This window comes from Musa acuminata, chromosome BXJ3-7 (assembly GCF_036884655.1).
Source record: "Musa acuminata AAA Group cultivar baxijiao chromosome BXJ3-7, Cavendish_Baxijiao_AAA, whole genome shotgun sequence".
Lineage (NCBI taxonomy): Eukaryota > Viridiplantae > Streptophyta > Magnoliopsida > Zingiberales > Musaceae > Musa > Musa acuminata.
This window is the reverse complement of record NC_088355.1, coordinates 6,818,296-6,845,530: the sequence shown is the minus strand read 5'-3', so window position 1 is coordinate 6,845,530 and position 27,235 is coordinate 6,818,296. Positions and strand designations below refer to the sequence as shown.

The 27,235-nt window shown below is 39.9% G+C and overlaps 2 protein-coding genes and 1 pseudogene across 6 annotated transcripts; 2 read left to right on the top strand and 1 right to left on the bottom strand.

Annotated features, from left to right (window-relative positions):
• The first annotated feature begins 5,095 nt into the window (after positions 1–5,095).
• LOC103991225 (phospholipid-transporting ATPase 6) lies at positions 5,096–10,987 on the top strand. 2 transcript variants are annotated; one of them, XM_009410589.3, is made up of 11 exons: positions 5,096–5,371; positions 5,886–7,811; positions 7,901–8,011; positions 8,190–8,466; positions 8,550–8,638; positions 8,746–8,833; positions 8,935–9,144; positions 9,241–9,366; positions 9,497–9,595; positions 9,686–9,877; positions 10,091–10,987. In XM_009410589.3, exons 2-11 carry the CDS (start codon positions 5,995–5,997, stop codon positions 10,742–10,744), a joined length of 3,663 nt encoding a protein of 1,220 aa, XP_009408864.2. In that variant the 5' UTR covers positions 5,096–5,371; positions 5,886–5,994; the 3' UTR covers positions 10,745–10,987. The 2 variants fall into 2 exon arrangements, with proteins under 2 accessions (XP_009408864.2, XP_009408865.2); XM_009410590.3 differs by having other exon boundaries at positions 5,817–7,811.
• Positions 10,988–12,745: 1,758 nt separating this feature from the next.
• On the top strand, positions 12,746–15,527 carry LOC135643622 (zinc finger protein GAI-ASSOCIATED FACTOR 1-like; annotated as a pseudogene). Its single transcript, XR_010498322.1, has 4 exons — positions 12,746–13,055; positions 13,221–13,591; positions 13,694–14,087; positions 14,394–15,527. The product of XR_010498322.1 is annotated as a zinc finger protein GAI-ASSOCIATED FACTOR 1-like (transcript).
• A 2,358-nt stretch (positions 15,528–17,885) lies between these two features.
• LOC103991223 (receptor-like serine/threonine-protein kinase ALE2) lies at positions 17,886–26,265 on the bottom strand. Of its 3 annotated transcripts, none has more exons than XM_018829130.2 (14): positions 25,612–26,265; positions 25,346–25,441; positions 23,476–23,580; positions 23,237–23,398; positions 22,929–23,030; positions 22,708–22,836; positions 21,932–22,006; positions 21,757–21,828; positions 21,563–21,667; positions 21,076–21,447; positions 20,392–20,676; positions 19,567–19,965; positions 19,127–19,370; positions 17,886–19,047 (listed from the first exon to the last, which is right to left on the bottom strand). In XM_018829130.2, the coding sequence occupies exons 1-14, from the start codon at positions 25,733–25,735 to the stop codon at positions 18,396–18,398; spliced, it is 2,922 nt and encodes a 973-aa protein (XP_018684675.2). In that variant the 5' UTR covers positions 25,736–26,265; the 3' UTR covers positions 17,886–18,395. The 3 variants fall into 3 exon arrangements, with proteins under 3 accessions (XP_018684675.2, XP_018684677.2, XP_018684676.2); XM_018829132.2 differs by having other exon boundaries at positions 23,237–23,380; positions 25,612–26,260; XM_018829131.2 differs by having other exon boundaries at positions 19,576–19,965; positions 25,612–26,252.
• Positions 26,266–27,235: the final 970 nt, after the last annotated feature.

Sequence of the window (27,235 nt, the reverse complement as noted above, 5' to 3'; positions counted from 1 at the left end):
TATAATCGTTTATCAACAACATCACTAAATAAAAATTAAAAAAAATTAATTTATTATAATATTTTGATCAACATAATAAAAATACTATAAAGTCTACTTGAAAACATAGCATGTGATTCAAATGATTCCTAATCTCAACCAAACCAACCACAAGTCTAAAAATATGATATTATAATAATATATGAACAATGAAAATAAAAAAAGGTATAATATAATGTCACTAAAATAATAATAATAAAATCATAAGTCTAAATTATTTGGATATTATAATGTCACTCGAGAATTGTTTTACCCTTTGAAACGATGTAACTTAGGTGATGTTGTCTTGTCGGACCGTGGATCATCAAGTTATTCGAATCAAAATAACAAAAAAATAAAAATGTGATGGGCCAAGTCCAATTCAACATTAAAAAAAAGATAAATTAGGGCTCTTCTCATCGCTACGATACCCATTCAATGTTACCCCCTTTCAACGCTACTATTATTTCGTAACCATTGTTGCATTTCTTCTCTTCTCCTTTTTTTTTTTCTTCTTCCTTATTTCTCCTTTTTTTTCTCCCCTCTATTCCTCCGTTAGACCTTCCTCTTCAATATTTTGTTCTTTCTCATCAAAACACAAATACATACCAGTGTATCATATGTTGGTATATTAATACAAACTAATATATCATGTATTGATATACTAGTATGAGACGGCATGTGCCATGTCGTTGGTCGACTAGCACACCGGCTAGAATGGGGAAATCAAACTTTGATGTCACTTGTAGTGTTTCAATAATGTTTATAGTGTTTTTAGTATCTCAATAAAAATACTATAAAAGTTATTAAAAAAATATTATAAACAAGCCAAATAAAAACACGGTAATAGTTTAAAACTGATTTAAAAAGAGTGAAAAAAGTTAGTGATGGGTATTTTGGATATTTTTAAATTAAATATATTAATTTAGGAAAAAAATATGGGGTATCCATTGGAAAATACTCAAAATATCAGTATTTTCTTGGGAAATCGTCCTCTCTTTTTTTTCTACTTACTCTGTTTTTTAATGACTTTTTTTTATCTTTTTCTTTTTAACCTGAATTATTCAATGAAAATTGTTAGGGTGAAAGACTTGAGTCGACTAATAACGAATGAGATGTGATGAGGGATACAATAACAGGAATAAATGGTGAGGAAAGCTAAAATCGGTAACGGTGTTCTCAACCATATATGGTTTACTCGATGTATTCGTTGATCACAAAAACACATAAATAGGAAATTTAACATATGGATAGGATATTTGAATATTATATTATTATGAGCTCGAGATTCATTTAGATATCTATTAATTCAATATATCGATCCAAGGAGTCAAATAGTCATCACAATAATGATAATTATAATATATGACACTTCAAACGAGTCTTATGAAACTATCTTAAATTACTTTAATTTAAATCTAAAATTACTGGTCAATAACATGTTTTTATTGTATTACTAATTTGAGCATCGGAAGGATTTTTTAAATACACATGACTCCTTACGATATTCTAATCTCCTTAACATCACTAAACATACAACTGTGGTTTAGACCATAACTAGATTGGATGTTTGACTTCTTGAATTCCAAGTGAATAAAAAGATTAATTTTTAAAGATTAAAATTAACACTTATACTTTTATTGCCATCAAACTTCTATTTTTCTTTTTTATTTCTTTACCCTCATACCTTATATTATATTATTGATGTGATGGATTTGATTTAATATAAATCTATATAATCCTTTTTATTTTTTCAATTATGTCACATGAATATATTTCTTATTTCTTTGCAAACGCAGCCTATACACAACCATCCAACCCTAGCTCAAGCCCTTATATGTCGATGCTAGGATTGGAGAAACAAAAAGTATTGTTAAGAAATAGATGTGCACCGTAAATCTATTTTTCTCCCCCTGTTATCAACTTAAAACTCACTCCAAAATGTTGTAAAAATGATATGGAGAAATAAGATTAATGTTTAGTTTTACAAAACCTTTGCCTCTTTATACTTTGAGAATGGGCTCTCCGTAGCACAAGAATCCTAAACAATTTGATGGTCGAAAAAGATTTCACGTATCAAGATCATTTGAGAGAATATTTTTCTTTTTGACATGATGATATATTGGTTGATTCCTCCCCGCATATGATAGTTGATAATTTATTTATCATCCTTTGATTCTTTTTTAAGTCGATAAATATTATGTCGAAAGAGTATAACAAAAGGAGTTCATCGAATATATTTTCTTAGATGTCGTCAACGTTCTTGTCATTCACTTAGAAAGGTTGTAGAGAAAGCTTGACCCTCCGACATGGCTGCCTTTTGTTTTGTTCAGCATCTCTTTTCCAAAGCAATGTATTATTCCATGAGATGTGCTGCCTTTTCTTGACGATGTCCAGTATGATGTTCTAATGAGAAGAAAAAGAAGGATTCCTTTGACGTTACACGGAAGCACAAGACAAAACTCAGATCAATCAACTTCTAGATCTTATTAGAATTCATGTAATCTAATATTAAGTGCCTTTGAATTGCACATTGTCTTTAGCACTACGCAAATGATCAAATCAAACATTGAACACATCGAATTATTCATTCTTCACGCAATCTGTTATGGACTCTTGAGAAATTTCCTAAGGTTGAATTCAAAGTCTACAAATATCATACTCTTGTCGACAACATCTTCGATTATAAATCTACCCAACAACTTAAAAGGTTGATCGAGTCGATAAGGAGGGAAATAATCGAATAATGTGCATTAAATATGACCTATAACTTAGCACATCAAAGCTTTTAGATTATCAATTTCTTATAGATTAATCTTAATTGGTTTGAAGCCATTCTATTCAAAAAATATCGCCACAAATCTAAACTAATTCATCGACAAACTTATAAATCAAAAAAGTGTTTTTTCTTGGTGTCACTCACCCTCCTATCATGTCATATTTCAAGCACTTGTCCAATCCCATCATGATGATGTTACCCACAAGGAATCTGAGTTCCTCATGATAGAGAAGGACACAACCCATCTCTTTGAAGCTAGACTAAGATGGATGAACACCCATCTGCTGCCCCCACCATGGCAATGACATGCACCAACAAACACCCTTCCCCTATTGCATGAACCTCAAATATTATTCCATCTGCATGACTAACTCTCTCTCTCTCTCTCTCTCTCTCTCTCTCTCTCTCTCTTCTAATCCATCAATATCATGAATTTATTATGGATTTATAATCCATAAGTAATTATCATCATCAATAAAATATAAATAAAAAATAATTGTCCTATATTCTACCAAAACAATGGATCTGATAAGAATTGATAACATGGTCAACGTCAACTTGAAAGGATCATGGCTAACATGTTGATCCAAATTGTGAATGTTATGTCATTCAAGAGAGAGAAAAAAATGGCCATTGATCATGCTTGATGAATCAAACCACATCAGCATCCATCCTTTGATATTTGTTCATCATCTTCCAAGAATAAGATAAAATTATATTAAATCAACCTAATTCAAGCATGAATTTATGTACCCTCTCACGTAAATAATAAATATTATTTTTGTGTTGTTTTTAGATTCATCTATAGATATATTAAGTAATTATAAAATAATTAAACCCTGTTTTTCCCTTACATCAAAAAGAAAACTTTCTATATTTTGATTTATTAATGATACTAAATTCGATGATCCAAACTGCTCGTGAATTCCAATAATTTATACCATCAAGTACAATTTAAGATTATTGAATTTAAGGCTTCTAGAACAACTACATCCATACCAAACAAAATTGGGTTATATATATATAGGATTAATTCTTTAAAAAAATTATTAATATATATATATTTTTTAATGAAGTGCTCCGCTTTTAGAATTTTCTAACATCACTCTTTTTTTTCGTCTAATACTTGAAGAAGTATCCATAATTTGATAATTAGTCATCTACTTCTTTTCCTATGAATTGATCCATAGGATTAACCAATCTAGTTACAATATTTTTACACTGTATTATAGTATTTTCAATAATTCTAAAAAAAATTATAACATAATATAAAAATATATTATAGCATTTTTTTATATTATAGATCGTGTTATCCTATTTTCAGCAATATCACGAAAATACTATAGTACACTAATTTTTATTATATTATAATATTTTTTAATATTATTAAAAAAATATTATAATATAACATAAAAATATTATAACCGGATCGATTCACTCTATGGATCAATCAATAGATAAATACTAAGATATTTCTATTATTAGGCAAGACAAGGACGTTGTTATGAAATTCTAAAATTAGAATGTGTTTACTAAACAACACCCAAAAATAAAAAATAAAAAAAGGTTTTTCTCGAAAATTATCTTATACACATATATCGAAGTCAAACTTTTATGCAACTTGTTTGATTTCATATTCTTCAAGTGGGGTGGGTGCTCGACCAATACTCGCTCCCCCCATTCTTTGTTTGATTTCAATATGTTTGTGGTTTTCAACGCAATCGATTTCTAAGAAATTTCTCTCACTAGTTTCTCTTGTTGAAACCGATCGGTCTCCATCCATTACCATTACCATTTCCATGACCAAGAACAGCTATCTTATGTACACCCACCATGGACGACTTCATCCCCTCTTTAACCCTCACTCATAATAAATATTCATCTGCTTACATGTCATCATTTAGCTTAATGACGCTTTTCTCCCCATTTGATCTCCTTAACTTTACCATTCTCAATGTACTCGTTTTCTATACCTGAATTATGATTGGGGTTTCTTGACTATATTCAGATGTTACCTCCAATCACGGGCCCGGTAACTGTGTCGGTAAGAGAAATGCGTAGTTATGGCGTCGCAGATAAACGGGCGGCAAATTCCACGCCGTCTTCCGACTTGACTGCCGTGCTTGGCGTCTTGTACCGGATCCGGTTCCATGGCCGCCACGTGTAGTCAGGAAGGCCGGCGAATAGGCGGGTCCCGGGTTGCCTCCCCGTATACGTGTCGTGGGTAGGAACGAAAGCGTGTGCGTTGGTCGAGCTCCTTCGTCGCAGCTCACCCTTTGCGTGATTAGTTTCGATGAGCTCGCGTCGCGAACAGAGGATATAGAGGACTCCCAGCAATGAGACCCGGGGGACGAGCAAAGGACCGAGAACTCGTTGCGTTGCGCTTCGAGAAGGCGGCAAAGCCCCGTTCCTGGGTGATCCCGGTCGCCTCCTGTCTAGTCTCCTCCATCTTCGCCCGCTCGTAGCTCGTCGAGGAGGAGGGGATCTGCGCGGCGCACGGTCTCCGAGGCCGATCGGACGGTCTGTGGTCCTGGCAAAGTTGGAATTTTGGACGGCCTTCGGCTGTGATTCCAGGTGCGGTTTGGTCTTTCTCTTTCGCGTCGAGCTGAATCTTGGATCTCTTCGAACCCGTATCCGTCTTTCTCGGCCTCCTCACTTGTGTTCTCCATTTGCTTCTTGATATCTTCTCGTGGGATTCGTTTCTTTTATGGATTTGATGGTGGGACGAATCGTGGGCGGAACGACCCGCCGCAAGTTTCTCGTCTAATTTGCAGATCCACAAGTAATGGCATGGTGAATTTTTCGTCCCATTGGCTTTTCTGCGTCGAGGTTTGCGGTTCGAGCTGCAAGATTTGGATTTTCGGTGTCTTTTCCCGTGAATTAGCATTAGTGCACGCCCTAATTCTTGATGCCTCTGAGTTCAGCTCGAATACTCGCCGCCGATCTTTTTCAGCTGCTTTTCTAATGAGTAGGAAGAGCTCTAAATTGGTCTTAGTTAAATTAATGTGGAAATTTTCAGATATTAACTGGAATTTTGTCGGCCCAACATTCTGGTAAACGTTCTTGATTGCTGGAACAAATTGGCCAGGGGAAGTCGCGCGCTGTTGTTGGAGATTAGAGAGAAAGCTTCCAGCTTTGGGAAAATGGGGAACGGCCGTGTCTAGGCTGAGCCGATAGCAAACCTCAGGGAAGGAGCGATGGCACGGAGAGGAAGGAAAAGGGATCGGCTCCGGTGGAGCAAGCTCTATTCTTTCGCTTGCGTCCGCCCCACCGTGTTATTAGATGATGAGCAACCCTCCTCCCTCCAAGGTCCCGGTTACTCCCGCATTGTCCACTGCAACCGACCCTTGCTCCATCGCAAGAAGCCCCTCGATTACCGCAACAACTACATCACCACCACCAAGTACAACGTTATCACTTTCCTCCCGAAAGCCCTCTTTGAGCAGTTCCGCCGCGTAGCCAATATCTATTTTCTCCTCGCCGCAGTCCTCTCCCTCACCCCTGTCTCTCCATTCACTCCGGTGAGCATGATTGCGCCTCTGGCCTTTGTTGTCGGGCTGAGTATGGCGAAAGAGGCACTGGAAGATTGGCGGAGATTTATTCAAGACATGAAAGTCAACAGCCGGAAGGTCAGTGTCCACAACGGGGAGGGCCAGTTTGGCTACAAGCAATGGCAGGATATTCGGGTTGGGGATATCGTGAAGGTGGAGAAGGACCAATTTTTTCCCGCTGATTTGCTTCTACTGTCATCGAGCTACGAAGACGGGATATGCTACGTGGAGACTATGAATTTGGACGGCGAGACAAATTTAAAGGTCAAGAGATCTCTGGAGGTGACTTTGGCTTTGGATGACGATGAGGCCTTCAGAGACTTCACAGCCACCATAAATTGCGAAGACCCAAATCCTAATCTCTACACTTTTGTGGGTAACTTTGAGTACGAGCGACAGGTCTATGCGCTTGAGCCAAATCAGATTCTGCTGAGAGATTCAAAGCTTAGGAACACCACTTATATCTATGGGGTGGTTATCTTCACTGGTCATGACAGCAAAGTTATGCAAAACGCAACCAGTTCACCCTCTAAGAGGAGCAGAATCGAGAAGAAAATGGATAAAATTATATATGTCCTCTTTACAATTCTCGTACTCATTTCATTGATTAGCTCAATTGGGTTTGCTGTGATAACAAAAAACAAGATGCCGGATTGGTGGTACTTGCGACCAGATGATACATCAAGCTTGTATGATCCATCAAGGCCAGCGTTATCTGGTGTTTTTCATCTGGTCACAGCTCTTATACTTTATGGATATCTGATACCTATTTCGCTCTATGTTTCTATTGAAGTTGTTAAGGTCTTGCAAGCGACATTCATCAACCGTGATGCTCTCATGTATGATGAGGAGACAGGAAATCCTGCACAAGCTCGAACTTCAAACTTAAATGAGGAGCTTGGGCAAGTCGACACGATTTTGTCAGACAAAACGGGTACTTTGACTTGCAATCAGATGGACTTTTTGAAATGTTCCATTGCTGGAGTTTCGTATGGTGTCCGTTCTAGTGAAGTGGAAATTGCTGCTTCAAAGCAGATGGAAACAGAAGCTTCTGGTACTCCTGAGCACCAAAATGGCACTCGAGATCTTTGGGAGGATAATCGGGGTGCTTATGAATCATCAGAAATTGAGTTGGTAAATGGGATTCCTAGCATGGTTGATAAGCCACGAAAGCCTGTCATAAAAGGCTTCAGTTTCGAAGATGACCGCCTATTGAATGGAAACTGGACAAAGGAACCCATGGCCGACACCGTTCTTATGTTCTTCAGAATACTTGCTCTGTGTCACACAGCAATTCCTGAGCCAAATGAGGGTACTGGTGGATTCACCTATGAAGCTGAATCACCAGATGAAGGAGCATTTCTTGTTGCAGCTAGGGAATTTGGGTTTGAGTTTTGTAAGCGGACTCAAACTAGTGTATTCATCAGGGAAAAGTATTCTCCTTCTGAGGAACCTGTGGAAAGGTCATAACTCATACATATGTTGTGATCAGTAGGTTACCATTTATCTCTAATGTGGATTTTTGGCAACTTAATCATTTATTATGTTACAGGGAGTTCAAGATTCTCAATCTATTGGAATTCAGCAGCAAAAGGAAGAGAATGTCTGTAGTTGTGCGTTACGAGAGTGGGCAGATTCTTCTTCTTTGCAAGGGGGCTGACAGGTACGACTCTTTTATTAATCGGGTTTACAATATTGGTTATTGATGTATCAATACCTTTGTGAAAATATCAATTATCTATACATGTTTGTCTATTCATGTTCATAAATCATCTGATGCATATGGTATATGACTTCCATTATAACACCACTTTGATGCTTCAAATTATTTTCTTGAGCAGCATCATTTTTGATAGACTATCGAAAAACGGAAGATTGTATGAGAGTGATACAAGCAGGCATCTAAATGAATATGGGGAAGCAGGCTTGCGGACATTGGCACTGGCATATAGGGTGCTGGACGAGTCTGAATATTCTGCTTGGAACACAGAGTTTCTAAAAGCAAAAACCACTATCGGACCCGATAGAGAAGCTCAAGTTGAGCGAATCTCTGATATTATGGAAAGGGAATTAATTCTTGTTGGCGCAACCGCTGTGGAAGATAAATTACAGAAAGGAGTAAGGCTTTTGGCTTGTTTTGTTTTTTACTACCAATTTGCTGGTCCTTCACTTCCTCTGACTATTCACTCCCTCCTCTACAGGTTCCTCAGTGTATAGACAAGTTGGCACAAGCTGGTCTCAAAATCTGGGTTCTGACAGGTGATAAGATCGAAACTGCAATTAATATAGGGTATGCCTCTGGTCATTCACGTAGCTTAACACCTATCATTATCGATGGGGTTGTGTATTATTTAATTTCACTAGGAATACTATGTCGAATGTTATTTCTCTTTGCAGATATGCTTGCAGTTTGCTTAGGCCAGGGATGAAACAAATATGCTTATCCACTGTGAGCAATGACTTATTGACACAGGATGCAAACAAGGTGCCTCTTTATTATATGCATTTGATTACATCTCTACTCTTCTTCTATGAAGAAAGTTGATTTTATGGTAGGCTGTGTAATTATGTTTGATGACTGATCAGGCAGCAAAAGAGAACATTTTGATGCAAATAACTAACGCTGGCCAAATGATCAAGCTGGAGAAGGACCCCTATGCAGCATTTGCTCTAATAATTGATGGAAAGACACTAACATACGCCTTAGAGGATGATGTAAAGAATCAGTTTTTGAGTCTAGCAGTCGATTGCGCATCTGTCATATGCTGCCGTGTCTCCCCTAAGCAGAAAGCACTGGTACCATAAGACATCTTCCATTCATGCACTTGACTTTCATAAAAAATTGCTACACAAGTTTCCATCAAGTTGTTAAAAGTTCCTCTCTTGCGTTAGGTCACTAGGTTGGTAAAAGAAGGTACAGGAAAAGTTACTTTGGCCATAGGCGATGGTGCAAATGATGTAGGCATGATTCAAGAGGCTGATATTGGTGTTGGTATTAGTGGCGTAGAAGGAATGCAGGTTTGTGAAATGATGTAATTGATGTTTCTGTAAACTTCAATGTTTGTCAAGTTCCAACATTTTAAGATGTCCTAATCACCTACAGGTTGAGCAATTTTCTAAGTCTTCATGACTGTTTGACTTCCTACAGGCTGTGATGGCTAGCGATTTCTCCATTTCACAATTCAGATTTCTTGAACGACTTCTTGTTGTGCATGGCCACTGGTGCTATAAGAGGATAGCACTCATGGTGAGAAAAAGAGGGACAATTATTTTGTGGTTTTGCACCAAGCGCATGGCTCTGCTGTTTACTGATTCGGTTTCTTTGGATTGCTTTCAGATTTGTTATTTCTTCTATAAAAACATAGCTTTCGGCTTAACAATATTCTACTTTGAGGCATATACTGGCTTCTCTGGGCAATCGGTGTATGATGACTGGTACATGCTTCTGTTTAATGTTGTTCTAACTTCACTGCCGGTCATATCATTAGGAGTCTTCGAGCAAGATGTCTCTTCTGAAGTATGCTTGCAGGTATGCTTATTCAATGTTTTTCTCTAACCACAATCTTATGCTCTCAATCCTTGAGTGTTAGAATAAGATTCACAAATTTCTTAGGATTCCTTTCTAATACTATCAACCAATCTTTTACGCGTCTAATGTCTTTATCGAAATTTGATCTTTTATTATGCACCTCGGTTATGATCTGGAACCTATCTAATTGCGTGGTAGCTACATCTTCTGCAGTTCCCAGCACTGTACCAGCAAGGACCAAGGAACCTGTTTTTTGATTGGTATAGGATCATCGGTTGGATGTTCAATGGCCTTTACACATCCATCATCATATATTTCCTCAACATTGGTATATTCTTCCGTCGGTCATTCCGCTCAGGGGGACAGACTGCTGATATGGCTGCCATCGGAACGACCATGTTCACCTGCATTATCTGGGCTGTCAATGTACAAATTGCCCTTATCATGAGCCACTTCACATGGATCCAGCATCTCTTTGTGTGGGGCAGTGTTGCTACATGGTACCTCTTCTTGCTTGCATATGGAACATCGACCCTTTCTGGGAATGCCTACCAGATACTCGTGGAAGCACTCGGACCGGCACCCATGTATTGGGCTGTGACACTTCTAGTTATCTCTGTCTGCAACATACCATATCTGCTCCACATCTCCTACCAGAGGGCCCTCAATCCACTGGATCACCATGTGATTCAGGAAATCAAATACTACAAGAAGGATTTGGAGGACCAGCGTATGTGGAAGAGGGAGAAGACCAAAGCCAGACAGAAGACTAAGATTGGTTTTACTGCAAGGGTGGATGCCAAGATCATGCAGCTAAGAGGGAGGTTGCACAAGAAAGTCCCATCATTGACCATTCAAACTATATGATAGCTTATCCGAGGCCCTATGTTGATTTCTGGTATGTAGTTTTCCATTTTGTGCGCCGTTCATAGTTTTGGCTTTCAAATTTTCCCATACTATTGTCCACCAATTCATTTCATACTATTCTTCTAGGGTACTTCCCCTGATTGTATAAAGCCAGCTGCTGTATTATATTTGTAGTCAGTCATGTTGAACTGAAGCTGTATTGAAATAGTTGAGATATACGTAGTGCATAAAGGTTCTGCATCATTGCCATTCCTTTGGATTGCTTTTTGCAAACCCTCAGTGTAATGCTATATTTTTCCATGTACACTTTATGTAGAATAACCAACCCTATCGAAACACTGTAGCTTATGCTAAGATGACTACATTTCAGTAAACATATTTGCACCGGTGGAGACATAATTTCCTGCTTCTTGAATGAGCTAATTCTTGATTATTTCAATCTCTGTCTCACACATAAATATTTACTTTGTGTATTTTCTAAAGGAGTTTCTTGATATATTTGGTGTACAAAATTCAGTTAAAAGGATGTAACATTTATTTTTGTGAGTGTAATAGTAGCTCAGCCTTTAGGTGGACATTCAGTGGGAGTTTTGTCTCCTCCTCCTCCGCCTCTTTCTTCCTCCTTTATCTTTCCACATGCATGCATGCAACCAAGACAAACATATTTTCGAGCAGCATCGAAAACAACAAACATTCACCTTCAAGGACAGATTTTTTCTTCTCCCTCTTACTCATCTGTAATGTATGTCATGTTCCTGCACGCAGCAGTACCCACGAAGAAACCACTGCTGCTATATAAACTTGGAAAGGCACTTTTGGGAACGTAATGTATACATACATACATACACGACCTTTGGATTCCAACAAGTCTGCGTCCAAATTTGCCGTACTCTCTCGTCTTATTTCCTGTATCATCCAACATCTGGACCACATGGATCTGCGGATGCCGTCAAATTGGCCACAAGACACTATTATTTGAATCATCAAAAGCCGGACTGCTTTGGATGCACAACATTTTTGTTGTGTGCACCGATTACAGTACCAAAGGTGAGAAACAATGGAGCATTGCCCGCACGGGATTTCTGTTCCATCGTTGCTTGCAGCTTGCTTTACCTTCTTCTTGGCTCCATTCATGGTTTTGTTTTTTTTCTAAAATCTATATGGAATATCTCCAAATTTAGTTATAAGGAAGGAATTAATAGATGTACGATCGGTAACTTCGACATAAGCGAATCAGATCACTTATCAAATTAATAAGCTAGTTATCTCATCGAACCGTATCACGATAAACAATATTAGAGTTGATCTAGTATCGGGCGTCCATTGACATTAATGAGACATCGATCTCATCGTGTCAAACCACATGGTTATAAGCATTCTAGTTAACGAGTCTTTTTTTTCTCGTCGAACTGAATCGTAATACACGATATCAGAATTAACTTAGTATTGATATATGGGATGAACAAAACTGAAATGTGACATTTCAGCTTGCTATCTAACGAGAACTCACTCTACGATGATGACGTGACGCTATCTAAGCTTACCTAATCAGTATGATCAATTAGCAGAGCAATAGATTTGGGGCATATAGAAGGAGGATACTTTCAGGTGTGCACGTACATCTGAGCTATCGAACTGGACTCAAACTTGGGACATCAGTTTGCACTAACCCTAATAATATATCCACGCTACAAGATGCAAGACCGCCGAGCTGCTATGATCCATGAGAAACGAAGGTTATGTGTTGATAGCATATCTATTGCCACTACTGTGTGTACAAACACTGCATGACTGCGTGCCATTTAATGGAAGTGGTTGGTCGAACTCGACACCGTACGAGATGGCGCTGCTCTTCCCATGTCGTCGTTCCAACGACGATAATAACTGATGTAACGTAGTAAAAAGTTGGCGCATTTCACAGTCGAAAAGAGAAGAATCTTAAAAGTAGAGCGAGGAATTTCTAGACGTGCATAGCGAACAAAGCAAAAGACAGAAAGTGCGACGTCAGAGTAGGCTGTAGGCGTTTGGGTATTGAATGGGTGGGGGACTCCACATTTCCTTGCTTCCCTCATCCATATACTCTCTCTCTCTCTCCCTCCCACGTGTATGTGTGTGCCGCAGAACTTCCCTAAATTGCTTTTCCATCTCTTCTTCTCCATCATCATCGCTTTGTTCTCACCTTGCGATTCTGCTTGTATGATTTAGATTCTATAGCAAGTAGAAGCTCTTAATTTTTTCCTGGCTGTGATGTTAGAATTCGAGTCTTTTGGTGGTGTGGGATTGCTCTGAGAAGTTACAAACATCTCGATCCGTATGTTCTTTTCCACATGATGTGTTCATAGAAATCTTTGTTTCATGTTTCTGCTTGGTGTTCAGGCTTGCAACGTAGAGTTTCTACTTCCCGGTAGAATCTCTTGCGAGGATCTGAGCTCTCAGAATTCTCTTGTTTTATGAATAGTTTATATCTTGTGTGCAGGGATATCCCTCGGCGATGCATGTCAGGAATCTAATAGCGCCTTTATCAAGATGAGAGGAACCATTGCCCTCTCTCTCCCGACCTTTTGATGCGTGCTACAGATTGATCAGCCCTTGTTGTCGGCCTTTGTTTCATTTTCTTGCCTCTAGATTTCAACCAAGCCATACTTCTACCTGTATCACATACATCCAAATCTAGACCAAGAACAAAGAATAACCTGCCGATGGAAGGGCTGGTAATTGTGGAAGAGAACATGTCCAATCTCACTTCTGCCTCTGGCGAAGCAAGCGCCTCCTCCAACCAGCAATCCTCCCTGATCGCCACAGAGCCAAGTCCGGTGAAGAAAAAGAGGAACCTCCCGGGAAATCCAGGTATTGTTCTTCCACGATATGATTATTGTGGATGGAAGGACATATGCTTTGCACCGTGCTTCTCCTTTTCCTTAACCGCAGCGCTTTGGGTGTTGACCTTAGACCCAGATGCGGAGGTAATAGCACTGTCTCCCAAGACACTGATGGCAACCAACAGGTTTGTGTGCGAGATCTGCAACAAAGGATTCCAGAGGGACCAGAACTTGCAGCTCCACAGGAGGGGCCACAATCTCCCATGGAAGCTGAAGCAAAGAAGCAAGGAGGCGAGGAAGAAGGTGTACGTGTGCCCAGAGGTGACATGCGTCCACCATGAACCTTCTAGGGCACTCGGAGACCTCACTGGCATCAAGAAGCACTTCAGCCGGAAGCATGGCGAGAAGAAGTGGAAGTGTGACAAGTGCTCCAAGAAATATGCTGTGAAGTCCGATTGGAAGGCCCACTCCAAGATCTGTGGCACAAGGGAATACAGATGCGACTGTGGCACTCTCTTTTCGAGGTAACACTGATTGATCTCTCGATCACAAAACATTATGTGAAGAAACTGCGTAAACGAACTCATCAAGCAGGTATTCTTGAGGTCCTCAGACTATCTTGGTAGATCCAGAGATTATGAGACTCGAGGCATCATATCATCTACTCAGCTTTACTGTCTGCCTTTGATCTCTTTTTCTCGACCTTTGTTTCTTTTTGGAGTTTAGTGCTGTGCTTTCTTTTTCTTCTTTTGTGAATGATGGATGGCTGCTGCCTTTGTGATGTTTGTTCTCTTGCGTTTTCTTGATTGTGGTACTGCTACTGATTGCAGGAGGGACAGCTTCGTGACTCACAGGGCCTTCTGTGATGCACTGACAGAAAGGAGTTCGAGGGTCGGCATTACATCAAACCCTATAGCCGATCGCCACCTGCTCCAATTCTCTCATCCTACAGCATCATTTGAGCCCTTCCCGCTCCAGCAACCTGATCTGCAGAGCCAGTTCACTCGCTTTATGCGAGCCACAGAGGTCGGCAACAGTCCGTCGAGCAGCCATGGGCTGCAGCAGGAGATCGCACTGAAAAGAGAGCAGCAGCACTTCGACAGGTCAGATATCCCACCATGGCTGAACTGCCAGGCGATCACTTCTCTGAACTACTTTGACGTGATGCCTTCGTCCATATACCCCATGAGATTAGACGAAGCATACCCTCATGAAAACCCAGTACCTCCACCTCCTTTCTTTCCCACGGACCATTCCGCAACTTCCTTTCCACACATGTCGGCCACTGCATTGCTGCAGCAAGCGGCGCAAATGGGTTCGACCGTAAGTAGACCTTCAGACGCTGATCAGATGGCTACTCACGACTCGTCCGCATACAATGCTACTTCTGGCTTTGATCTCGGCTTGTCCTCCTCACATCAAGAAGTGAGTGGTGGACGAGGAGGAGGTTTTGGGCAAGTGTTTGCACCTCCTGCTCTCCTCCAGGACATGATGCTGAACCCACTTTCTTCGACTCCAGGGTTTGTGGGTTCTTTCGACGATGCACTTGGAAGGATCCCGGGATTCAAGAGGAGACAGAACAGCTTCGTGGATGGCGTGGTCAGAAGCCAAGGAAGGGGTGAGGGAGGAGGTGGCGGTGGGAATGATGGGATGACAAGAGACTTCTTAGGACCAAGGGCTGTTTTCCCACAGGGATATCCTTGACTTGGCTCTGTACCTCTGAGCAACCTCTCTGCTCGAAGGACACTTGTTCGTTGGCCTCCTTCCTCCTCCGAGAGAACTCTTTGTACCGTGCGGTGCGCTCTTCCTTGCTTTGCCTTTGCCACAAAAGTATCTATTTGTGTTGTTGTAGGGTTTATCCTCATAAACTTTATTTCCGAAGCACAACATTCTCTGGTTTTCCTTAAATGACTCTGTAATATTCCTAGTTAAGAATAATGGAATATTTATCCCCATAAAGTAAATATGTTTATTATAGTCCAATAAATTTCCCTGGATTTGCTAATTAAACACTATATTTTTATTGAATAATTAATAGAACGATAATTTACGAGCTGTTTAATGTAGTGATACATTTTTAAGATTTTCTTTACAATAATAAAAAATATATGATTGCAGTACATGCAAGATTCCCCCCCCCGCCCTACATTTAGCTAGTAAATGCATGGTTTTTGCTCGAAGTGTTGTTCTCTTCTCCCTTTATTCCTAGAAGAAACACAGGTAGTGTCTCTGAGGACTCCAGACACAAATCGAAGTCTAGAAAGCATCAGCTGTTTCTCCTAATGCATTATTATATCGTGAATAGCGCAACATTATCATGTTCTTCGATGTATCTTTACGTTTGTCAACGTCGCATCGTCAGAGACAACACCACCTCTTGGTTATACATGTATACATATCTCAGCAGTCTCGCCACACACCGAGGGAGGGCGAAAGGGAGGAAAGGGAACGCTGGAATCTGTCGCGCTCTCGAGTACTCGTGTTTCATCCTTTCTAGCTTTTGTCACGTCGACATCTCTGCGTGGGGCTCTGTGGGCTCTGCCTTCTGCTGTTTAGGACGCCGTGACCGCAGCGTCAGCAGCCTTCACGAGATCTCCCTAAAAGCCACACCGTTCTCCGCTACTCTCTCTCTCTCTCCGTCTCTCTCGTGAAACATATGCTCACGTATTCTCTATTCGCTTTTAGGGTTTCTCCGACGGCTGGCTGCGTTGCTACGGTCACTTCTCCTCTGGCATTAACAAAGCGAGAAGAGTTATATAGTCCGGACTCATAGCCACAGTGTGTCGTAGTCGATATCTAACACTCTTTGGTCTACTGTGAACGGCTGCTTCCATCAGACTCTGTTCTATCAGGGATGCGTTGCTAGAGCTGGTTGACTGATGAGCAAATGTTTGACTTTTACATGCCTAAAATGAGGGCCTTGGATAAGGTTTTCTATGCATCGCCCAAACAGCAAGAAAGCTGCCCACTTTAATCTAAGGTATATATATATATATATGATATATGAACATTACAGATTCTAAACTTGGGGTTGATCGTTTTAGGGGATCGATCTCCTTATAACTTTATAGGGGTTCCTTCCTCCAAGTTGCTGTTCAAAGATTGTAGAAAAGATTCATCTATTACTTATGAAAATGGGAGGAATACATAGCTATTTATAGGGCTTTTAAACCCTAACTCATAATAGGACTCCTATTCAGGACTTCTACTTCTAACCAACTCCTAATATGACTCCTATTCATTTACAACTCCTAATTCTTCTCTAAGAAACAACCTCCTAACCATAACCGACCTCTTCATCTGTCAGCTTAGGTTGATTTTACATGAATGTCCCTCTCAATTAGGACTCTCATAGCTAGAGTCCTAACAGTACGGCACGTGCAACGTTTGATGCTCTATTTGTTTCTTTATTTTATAGTGGATTGTAAAACATAATAAATGGACTAAAATAAATTAGAAATCTCACTTCAAATTGTGTCCTATACACTTTAAACTATAGCGTATCCGTTTACTAAAGATTAAGAGTTGGAAACTTCTTTTAAGATATTTGGTGATGATGTTACTAACCTCACTTATAAAAGAAAGATTGAAGGTCCGAAATCTCAACCGATATATTTTAAACCTTAAACTTTGGCCTATTAATGATATATCAAATTTATTTATCAAAAATAAAAAATTTAAAACTTCATCGGACATATTTATATTTTAAACATTGAGGTATCAGACTGACTGCTGTCATCATAAACCTACATGACCTGTAGAAGAGGAGAATACTAGCAATTGAATTTTGGAGGCAGTCTACTCCAACTCAATCTACTGCTTCTGTCACCAAATTGACTACTGCTCTTTCTCGCATGCAGCATTACAAATGACACCAAAGCTATATGCAACAGAATAAACTACATTTCAGCAAACAGAATCAATCGCAAGTTTATCTTCTCATTATAATATGAAATGTCCTACCAGTCCAAAAATTACTGCATTTCAAATGCAAAAGCCACAGCGACTTCGACCAGAGTCAATGGCAAACTTATCTTCTCATTCAATGAGTTATCTACTAAGTGAATGATGAGAGCTACTGTGCTTCGTGATAGATACCTTCGATCTATGTATGGCTCGAGAGCATTAGGATCCTTGATGCATCTGTTGATCTGCTTTGGTTCATGATAACCAAATATTGTAAATGACAGAAAAGGTTGACTGTAGGAAGATGAAAGGAAGAAGGCGAAAACTTTGCGTGAATGCAGAAATTACCAAAGGTTCCTTCTACCATGATCAAGAAAATTGAACAGTAACCATACAAGATTTCAGATTGAGGCACATGGAAGAACAGATAGGCTAGATTGATTGAAAAAGGTCCTCATAAGCATTTTACATGGTGCAATGATCTGAAAACTAGATGCCTTGTATCACAAAGGCTTTCCAAATCTAAAGGAAAAGGAAACAACTCTTCTTTTAAATTATTTCGGACAGACAAAGAATGAGCTGATCATCCAAAAAATTTGTAGTCATGACCGATCATTAAAGAACTACTCAGATTCTTATAAGCCAGAAAGTCACTTGTAATCCATCGGCTCCACGAGATCCAGAAATTTATTATAAGCCATCAGCACAATGAGACCCAGAAACATACCTTGATATTGAGAATGCCACATAATGATCTTTTGCAATGCTGGAAATGTGCATCTGATTTGGTGCTCGTTTTTTCTCTATTCCTAAAGTAACTTCGGCTATACAATTTGCACAATCCTACTAATGCTTGGAGCTGCTATGCTAGTTCTTGAATCTTAGATTGTCAGGTAACATCGGCAATTACTGTTGGCAAGCATTTCCTATGACCACTGTTCACCACATTCCGAACCTATCCCAAATCTTTGTGCAGCTCCACGCTCGCTTATGCTTCCTGTAGACAGGCTTCTCAGTCGTTGCCAAAACTGTCTGCTCTTGCTCATGATCAGAGGACCTGAGTTTGAGTGCATTTGAAATGAGCCAGATTCATCCTGATCAAACCTTGCTGATGTACTTAATATATCAGATGCCAAAAGTACCCTTTCAGCTTCAAGACCTGACCCATTACTGACCCTAGCTGCTGTGTCTCGATTAGGTAGCTCATTCTGGCTACAACTCTCAGTTCCTATGTTCTGATTGCATTCGTTACATACTAACTTTAAGGCCTGAACTACCTCCCCCATAAATGGACGGTGAGAGACTTCTGGCTGAACACACATGGATGCAATGGCCGCAACTTTCGCGATGCTGTCAATCGGTACATTCATTGCAAGAGCTGGATCAACGATCATCTCCAAATTATCCATATTTGTGAGAAGAGGACGAGCCCATGTGACCAGATTTTCCTGACCTGGCGGTTGTAACATGTCGATCGGTTTTCTACCAGTAAGCAGCTCAAGAAGTACAACGCCGAAGCTGTAGACATCGCTCTTGACAAGAAGGTGCCCCGTCATTGCATATTCTGGTGCTACGTAACTGCAAAAAAGCAGGGCCCATTAAATCATTTTGATTTCACAAAGTTCTATAACAGAAATCTTAGAGTTTTAGAGCTTACCCAAAAGTTCCCATAACTCGCGTTGAGATGTGCAAATTCCCCTCATCTAAAGCAGCTCGAGCCAGGCCAAAATCCGATACCTTGGGAGTGTAATCATGCTCGAGTAAGATGTTGCTGGACTTGAAATCTCGATGTATGACCCGAGGGCTTGAATCTTCATGCAAATAGGCAAGGCCTCGAGCTGCACCAAGTGTAATCTTCATACGAGAATTCCAGTCGAGCGGAGCAGTTTCCTTGTCCACTCCTGATTAAAGAACTAATATTACTTGTGAAGCAAATGTTATGACTTGAATCGGACACAAGTATCTATTCTCTTATTATTCTCTTATGAGACACGGTATTCAATAAGCAATCAGTGGAACCACGAACTTCAAACTAGTAATCTAAAACTATTGGAACTTGAGAATCAAGCAATAAATGAAAGTATTCTGAAGCCTTACTTTGCTTACCATGCAAGTGAGATTCCACGCTTCCATTTGGAACTAGTTCATAAACAAGGCATCGTGCAGCTTCCCCCATGCAGATACCAATCAACTTGACCAAGTTCCTGTGATGTAAACGATTTAGCATCTCGACCTCCGCAAAAAACTCCCGTCCACTCTGCTGGTCATCTCTCTTAAGAACCTTCACAGCCACTCTGATTCCATCTTCAAGCGTGCCTTGGTAGACTCGTCCGAAACCACCTTCTCCAATAATTTTACTTTCATCGAATCTGTTTGTAGCCTTTTCAATTTCGGCCAGAGTAAATGTCTTTGCTGATCCAGTATATGTTGCAACACTAGAACTGAAGGAAGCAGATTCTGAACAAGGCCTATTTCCCAACATCATGTGTTTGGTCCCTACATTATTTTGGCAAACATATCAAAATAAAAATATAAACCAACAAATACAAGTCAACTTTATGGAACTCATGAGTTAGCAAAATGCAGGTAGATTGAAGTCCTCTTGCAATTATGAGAAGAGTGATGAAATAATGAATGGTCAAAAAGAAAGGAAGAATTCACTTTCCATTTTCACTAGACCAATTAAGCCAAAAGGTTTTCTTCTTTTCTTACATACAAAACATCTTCTTTGGTATTTTTGAAGTCCTCTTGCAAGTATGAGAGAACAGTGCTGACATTAATAAAATGTGGAAAAGAAAGAAAGAAATTTGTCTTCCATTTTCAGTAAACTATTTAACCGAAAAGGATATTTGCTTTTCTGATGTTCGGAATAGATCTTCTGGTAAAATAAGATACAGGTTTATCGACTTTATAAGAATGTACCTGAGGTTCTTGCAAATAATGGCAGCACTTTATGCAGATGTGCTGCAGCCATATGACTATGACATCTTTTTTTCAATAACAGGAACCATGCAGCACCCACACATAAAGTGAGTGCTACAAATGATGATAGAACAATAACAGCAATTAAGTTTCCACTGGTCTTCTCCTTTTGTTTTCTCACATCAACACCAAGGGGCTTTATCGTCCTTCCATTATTGCTATTACCAGATGTCCCATCACCAAAATTAATATCGGCTGGTGCTCTTGGTGGAGATGGAGGAAGCCCTGCATAGATGAGCAGAGTGGGAAAAGAAGTAATGGTAAAGAGAACTTATGGCAAGCTGCAAAGCCATATGACATGTACATTATTTTTTTATGAGCTATTCCCACATACATGTTAACGCTTTAAATTACCATGTCCCAAACAAATACACAGAGACACCTGCATGGAGCAAATGTTCAGCCAAAAGCACAAGTCCTTTTTTTCGACTTCTTGTGGTCCATTATCTAAAACATATTGTATCGTGACATCAAGTGCCAATAACAGATAACTAATTAATAAGTACAAATTTTCATTGAAGCATATTTTTCTCTTTCTAATCACAGTGATCAGCTCAACAGATAGTTAAAATCATAATAAGATAAATACTACTATTTGCCAAAGAAAATGAAGAGTATACAAACCTGGATAAAGAACATATAAAACAGCATATTCACCAAAAAGTGATGTGTTTATGACGATATCCTTATGCCAAAACTTCTCGAATGTTAAAAATGCTGTAGTATTGTCAAACAGCTCTTCTCTAGGCACCAAATCAATGAGGACAATTGTGTTCTCTGGCTCGTCGCTGGCAACATTTGCTCCCATAATGCGCACTTGACTTTGTTTCATATAGATTCCAAAGGCAATTTCTTCAGCAAACTGAGGGACCAAAGGAAAGAATGTATATAGTGTAACACTAAGACGAAGACCAACTCTAATTGGCAAGACACAAATACATGGTGATCCTGGAGGTGGATTTGTTGAAGGCTCTGTGCAGATTAACCAATTGCAATCTGCATTCAAACATAAGTAAGTTATCATATTTAATGCAAAAAATATCAAATTTTAAGTTATATGTGAACATCAAATGGTTTAACTGGCTGACAAATGTGTGCAGGATGTATATACCCATGTTAGGAGGTGGAGGTGGCAGCAACCAGATAGGCGGCGGTGGGGCTGCACTTGAGGTCACAGGATGAGAGCTAGGAGAAATTGTAGGAGAATGATTTAGCCCTGTAGACACAAACATAATAAAATAACCAGAAAAAAAAAACAAAAAAAAAAAAACTTTGAGTAGGTTATAAGACAAGGTTAAAATTTACACTCATTTGAGCCAGAAGGAATTGGTGATGATTGTGAAGGAGCTGGAGCCAGGGTTGGAGAAAAAGAGGGGCCTGCAGCAGAGGGGAAAATTTGTCAAAGATAAAAGCAGTTATGTTAGTTTAGACCCTATCCCTTCCTCATTTATCTCTCCATTTTTTCCATATGTGTTGCTACCTTGATGAAAGGGTGAAGCATGATGTGGTCGGCTATACTTGGGGATGACTTCAGGAGCTGGAGTAACCATAGGAGCTTCAAACGAAACCAAAATGAGAAAAGAATGTTAAATATCTGAAAGATCACAAACTTGTGCACAATGAAAATCACTTAACATGAAATTGTATTATCCACCTGAAAGGTGTGATGATGGCAACAATGTAGACAACGGTGCAAAGGCAGGCTTTGCCACTCATTTTCTAGTTGTCTGCTTGTGAATTGGAAAAAGAGTTGAAAAAACAGTCCCATCAAGTATGCTTATCACTGGATATTGGAGCTTAATTATGGAAGTGCTAAAATGGATGATGTTTGGTATCACAGTGTATTTTGCCATGAATCCCTCAAAGTTTGCACATAGGCCTTGGATGCCACCTCCTCAGAAATGACAACAGTCTGATGGGGTTGATGAGAACATATAGCCTTTAAGTAGGGAAATTGTAATATCTCACTCAGTTTCACATTGAAAGTGCAAGAGGATTATGATGGTAGATAAGCTAGATGAGTCTAATAACTCAGACTTGAGCATTCTTGAGCCACATGATTGAGACCCATTATATCCAAGTTATTGGGTCGGTAGGACTTTCAGGTCGGGTCGTGATGGACAATATGCGAAATTTTAGGGCTTATCTTCATGTGGCAGGGTTTGACATACGGTAAGAACCTAAATGAATAGTTGATGGCAGAATTCATGTTTTTACATTCTATAATTCTATACTACAAAATTTTGGAGCAATTACCTTTTGAGGGTGAATTATTTGTTGGGACCAAATGTCTATGCATTTCAGTTGGGGGTGCAGCAACTGGCGTGCCATCTCTCTTCGCACTGCTGAAAGGGGAGGTTCTTGATTTTGGTGGTGCCACAGATCCTACGTATTAGTTTTTTTTTAGTGAATATTAGTTCATGAAAGGAACAAGGCAATTGATAATGAAACTTCAAATATGTGGAAAATATGCTCACCATGGAGATCTATAGCAGGTGGATAAAATGCAGTTGTTGGAGCTTTTCTTGGTCTAATCAGTGACTTGTTGGATGGGCCAGGCCGTGAATACCTTGGTGGACCTAAACATTGGTGCAGCCATGTAATGAGAGACATACTGGAATCAGCTTGATTTAAGAAACAGTCTACCTGTGCATGCAATGTGTCTGGATGTTCTGGAGCTATTTAAAGGAGAAAGCTCATGGGTAGCAATTACACAAAGAATAAAAATGTACCATGATATCAGTAAAGGAAATAGTGCATCAGTAGTTGACAGGATAAGATCTACCTGATGCAATATTAGCATTTGGTTGATTCTTTAGAGATGGAACACTAGCTCTCGGCCTCTTATGTCCTGCTGTCACATGAACAGATGGAGCAGGAGATGCAACAGATGGCATAACTGGGAGGACACCTGGGGTTACAGCTCCATCTATAGGCGAAAAGGCCACTAACAATGAGGAAGCTACACTCAAGCATTAAATTTGATATGGTATCAAGAAATCTTAGGTACCGAATCATGATTACCTTTAGGTAAAGAGGCCGAACGAGGTGCAGTTGTGCTCTCAGAATTTATCTCTTTATTCTGTGCAGGATAGACAGATGAAACTTCTGATAGAACCATACTGAGCCCTGCAAGGAAAATGCACAACAAACAACTGAATTTTGGCATCAGATCATATGTTTTTTCTGAGTTTTTGCAAAGTATTACTAGAACAATTCAGCTTGCAAAGTTCAACATTAAAATTTCCATGAAACCTGGCACGGATGAAAATATTACCATTAGCAGTACTCTTAATGTGAGTAACCTGCAGTAAGAATTTTTTTTTTTCCATCTTTGTTTCAGATTTCATTAACTTCACTATATTTCTGCTTTCTGCTTCGTGACCAGAAATGGCATATAAAAACTTTTTACAATAAGAGGTATTATAAGAACTTTACTTTGTCAGATTCAACCAGTGTGCATGAATTTGTGAATGAATAAAGCATGATGAATATGACAAGCACTCAAGTTTGAAGGAATCAAGAAGAAGCTTGATGATAGTAGTTTGGACTTTGGAGAATCTGAAAGATGATTAATATAGGTACACCTCCGATACCAAAACTATGCTTCCATTTCAGCAAGAATTTCTATGACTCCATTTCACTGAGGAAGTAGAAAACAAGAAAAGATTGTCATTCACTGAAGGAAAGAACAGAAATTTACATGCATATTTCAGTGGGTTTGGTGATGAAATGGTTATGCTCAGGGAAATCCACAGAATGATACCCACCTGTTTATAATTGGGTTGAACTTAATGACTATCTTATAACAGATTTATTACATGATGGAAAATGGTAGCTCACTTCTCCCTGCAAATCCACTGAAGGTGGAAAATTCAACTTACATGATATGCCATTTTGTAACATCTACTTTGGTTGCTAAATTTTTCATATTCTTCAATTTTATATGCACAGCATCGTAAATGACAAAAACTCATGGCAAAGGAAATAAATATCAAAATGAACATTGCACTCTCCAATGCTGAATGATGCAACAACAGTTGAAGTTTACAAGAGAATATTACGCTGTAAGGCTGTCCAACAAACACTATAAGGTTCACCTAGAACTCTACGAAAATGGCTAAAAACTTATATTTGTGTCCCAATTGTCACGGTTGTTGTATAAATCCATACTTTTCCTTGTCACAAAAAAAGTGTAAACTAAGAAAGAACTTCTAACATCATGCTAATTAAACTGGTTCAAAAATTATTACAGTGTGAGACAAGAATTGACAGCTATATACAACCTCAGTGCCTGTACAGCTAACATTGGAGAAAAGAATTTGGAAGATGTTCTAAATATGCAAATTCTGAGCAGCAAAATGGTGCTGAGTTGAACCTAACACTAATCTATACAACATCATCTCCTAATACAAGGTCAACTGCAGCATTTCGGTAACAAGATTATCATTCCACTGAAAGGATAGGATATAGATTACTTATACAATTTCGTTTGGAGCATAGATCCTGGTACTTCTCCTCCTCCTCTATGTGCCGGTGTAAACCACTATCCTTGATGGATGCAATTAGCAACTAGCTAGAACAGAGACAACATGACAATTCACAAGACACTGCAACATGTAATATCTCCCAGAAGAAGCAACATTCCTCAACCTTAGGCCACAAAAAACTAGTTGGACTAGAAAGCAGGAGTTTCAACAGAATAGTGACAAGATCTCAACAATCATAATCAACTAAGTTGGTGTCGAAATGAGGCAGAAATCTCTTCTTTTGCTTCTATCATGTCCATATAAATAGCAAACAGGGTTATTGTCTCAATGGCGAGCCAATTAGTGATGGACTTAAGATTTCAATAGGAAGATGAGGAGAACATTTCCACGCTAAAATCCGATACCTTCCACTCGATAGATCGCCGAAGCAACCATCACGACGCAGATGATACACCGACAAGAAAGCCCGCATCGCCGACCCATCTTACCGCGTCTCATTCCTACAAACCAAGATCGAATAGCCTTCACACACCGCTACAACCTCTCCTCCCCGAGCAAAGCCCAGTCCATCAATCAGGCATCAGAAGAACCAAAGAATCCAGAAGACAGTGGAAAGGAATCGCCCATCTGGAGCAGGAAACGAACGGTGACGACAGGAGGCAAATCTAACCGAAGGCGTGTTGGTTGAATGAAAGCTTATAGCCAAAAACACCAATAGGGAGTAGTAGTAGGCCGAGAGGGAACAAAAGGAGCGGGGGCTGTCGAAGGAAACCCTGTAGGAGTGCTCTTCCCATCACCAAAAGATAAAACTGTGACCAAGAAGCAAGCTTTCTCGATCCTGTACCAGTAACAAGTAACAAAAAGAAATATTAGGGACCAGTGGAAGGGATCTCTTGATGAGCTTAAAAGAGTGTGCTTTAAGGGGAAGAAAGGCGGAGGTCCAAGTAAACAGCCAGGGGATCTATCCAAGTTGGCATGTACTGTGCCACTGATCACAGTAGCTCCAAGGGGGCAGTGAGCAATGCTCGGATGGCTCCAAATTGGGAGGACTGGGCTGTGAATGTTGTCCTGCGTTGACGGACACGGCAGTGGGAGTCCAACCTGCATTTTTTAAGCATATGGCCTCGAAAGGCCGTTCATTTCCTTCTTGTTTGCTTGGTTGGTAGAACATCAGCTCAGATGTACTCCTTTGGGGAGAGAGGGGAAAGGCAACAACCCCTCTGCACCATGCATGTCTATTGGCCTGATACATCCTAGTCTTTGCAATGAGAGCATCAATCGATGGGCAGCTAATTGATGGTGATGAATTATTGCCACCCAGAACTATCCCACAGAGGTTGCTCTTTTACATCACAATCTTGGGGTGAAGCTGTGGAGTCACCATCACTTCGACTTGTTCTTATCCATCATTTCCAGTTACAAGAGAAGTGTGGACAGAAGAGCTGTGGAGTCCCCTTAGATTGGATAGATAGCTAGAAATCATCACAAAAATGCTCCATATGCCAAGCTGGATCAACAGAGACAAATCTACATGGTGATCATGATCCAAATGAGACTCTGGTGAGAAGCACTTTGTCATCTTGCTGGTGGTAATCTCAGGATTGTGCTTGTGGGCATATTAATGATCGAGAAGAGTCTCCTCCTCATAATGTTCTTCACGGGTCGCTTGGATATCTCTCTGAGCGAACGAGATGACCAGGGAAGTGTTACCCTGATGAGCTCCTCCAGATCTTGGGTGGGTCAAGTTGTCTTGGATAGAGAGGGTGACAGCCAAGCAAAGTCCCTACATCACAGACTGCATGATTGCAAGAATCCACACTTCTCTCTTACTGTACTACCACTGCAATGACTGAAGAAGGCCCCCAGTGCATGTGGCATGTGCCCCTCGCCATGTACTGCCTTCCATTCTGCCATTTACCTTGAGCTGCTGCTGCTTCTTCTTCTTCTTCTTCTTCTTCTTCTTCTTCTTCTTCTTTTTCTTGCATTATTGTTCGTCAAGCCTAACGCACATCAGTGGCCGTGAATCTGACAGCCTCGTGAAACTTATCTCTTCGGCTCATGATTTCGTTCCATGAGAACAAGAACTTGTTTGTTGTCTGCAAGGATATGGCAATCTTTTCGTAGCTGTAAAGAACAAAGATAACATCATGATGAATATTCCCCTCGCATGATCATCTTTTGGCTTTCTGAAACCGACAGATAAAAGAAGAGCTTCTTGTATCATGGATTGTGCAGTAACAGTGTGGCTCTTCCAGTAAATGGTAACATCTCCATTCTGAAGGTGAAGCATTAGC

Excerpts from the sequence above, each read along its gene's own strand:
- LOC103991225 (XM_009410589.3), top strand. The coding sequence starts at position 5,995 with ATGGCACGGAGAGGAAGGAAAAGGGATCGGCTCCGGTGGAGCAAGCTC. Across the intron at positions 9,145-9,240 it reads CCCCTAAGCAGAAAGCACTG|GTCACTAGGTTGGTAAAAGA; the intron begins GTACCATAAGAC and ends CTCTTGCGTTAG. Across the intron at positions 9,878-10,090 it reads CTTCTGAAGTATGCTTGCAG|TTCCCAGCACTGTACCAGCA; the intron begins GTATGCTTATTC and ends CATCTTCTGCAG.
- LOC103991223 (XM_018829130.2), bottom strand. The coding sequence starts at position 25,735 with ATGGGAAGAGCACTCCTACAGGGTTTCCTTCGACAGCCCCCGCTCCTT. Across the intron at positions 22,837-22,928 it reads ACCTGCTATAGATCTCCATG|GATCTGTGGCACCACCAAAA; the intron begins GTGAGCATATTT and ends ACTAATACGTAG. Across the intron at positions 21,448-21,562 it reads ACCTCCACCTCCTAACATGG|ATTGCAATTGGTTAATCTGC; the intron begins GTATATACATCC and ends GTTTGAATGCAG.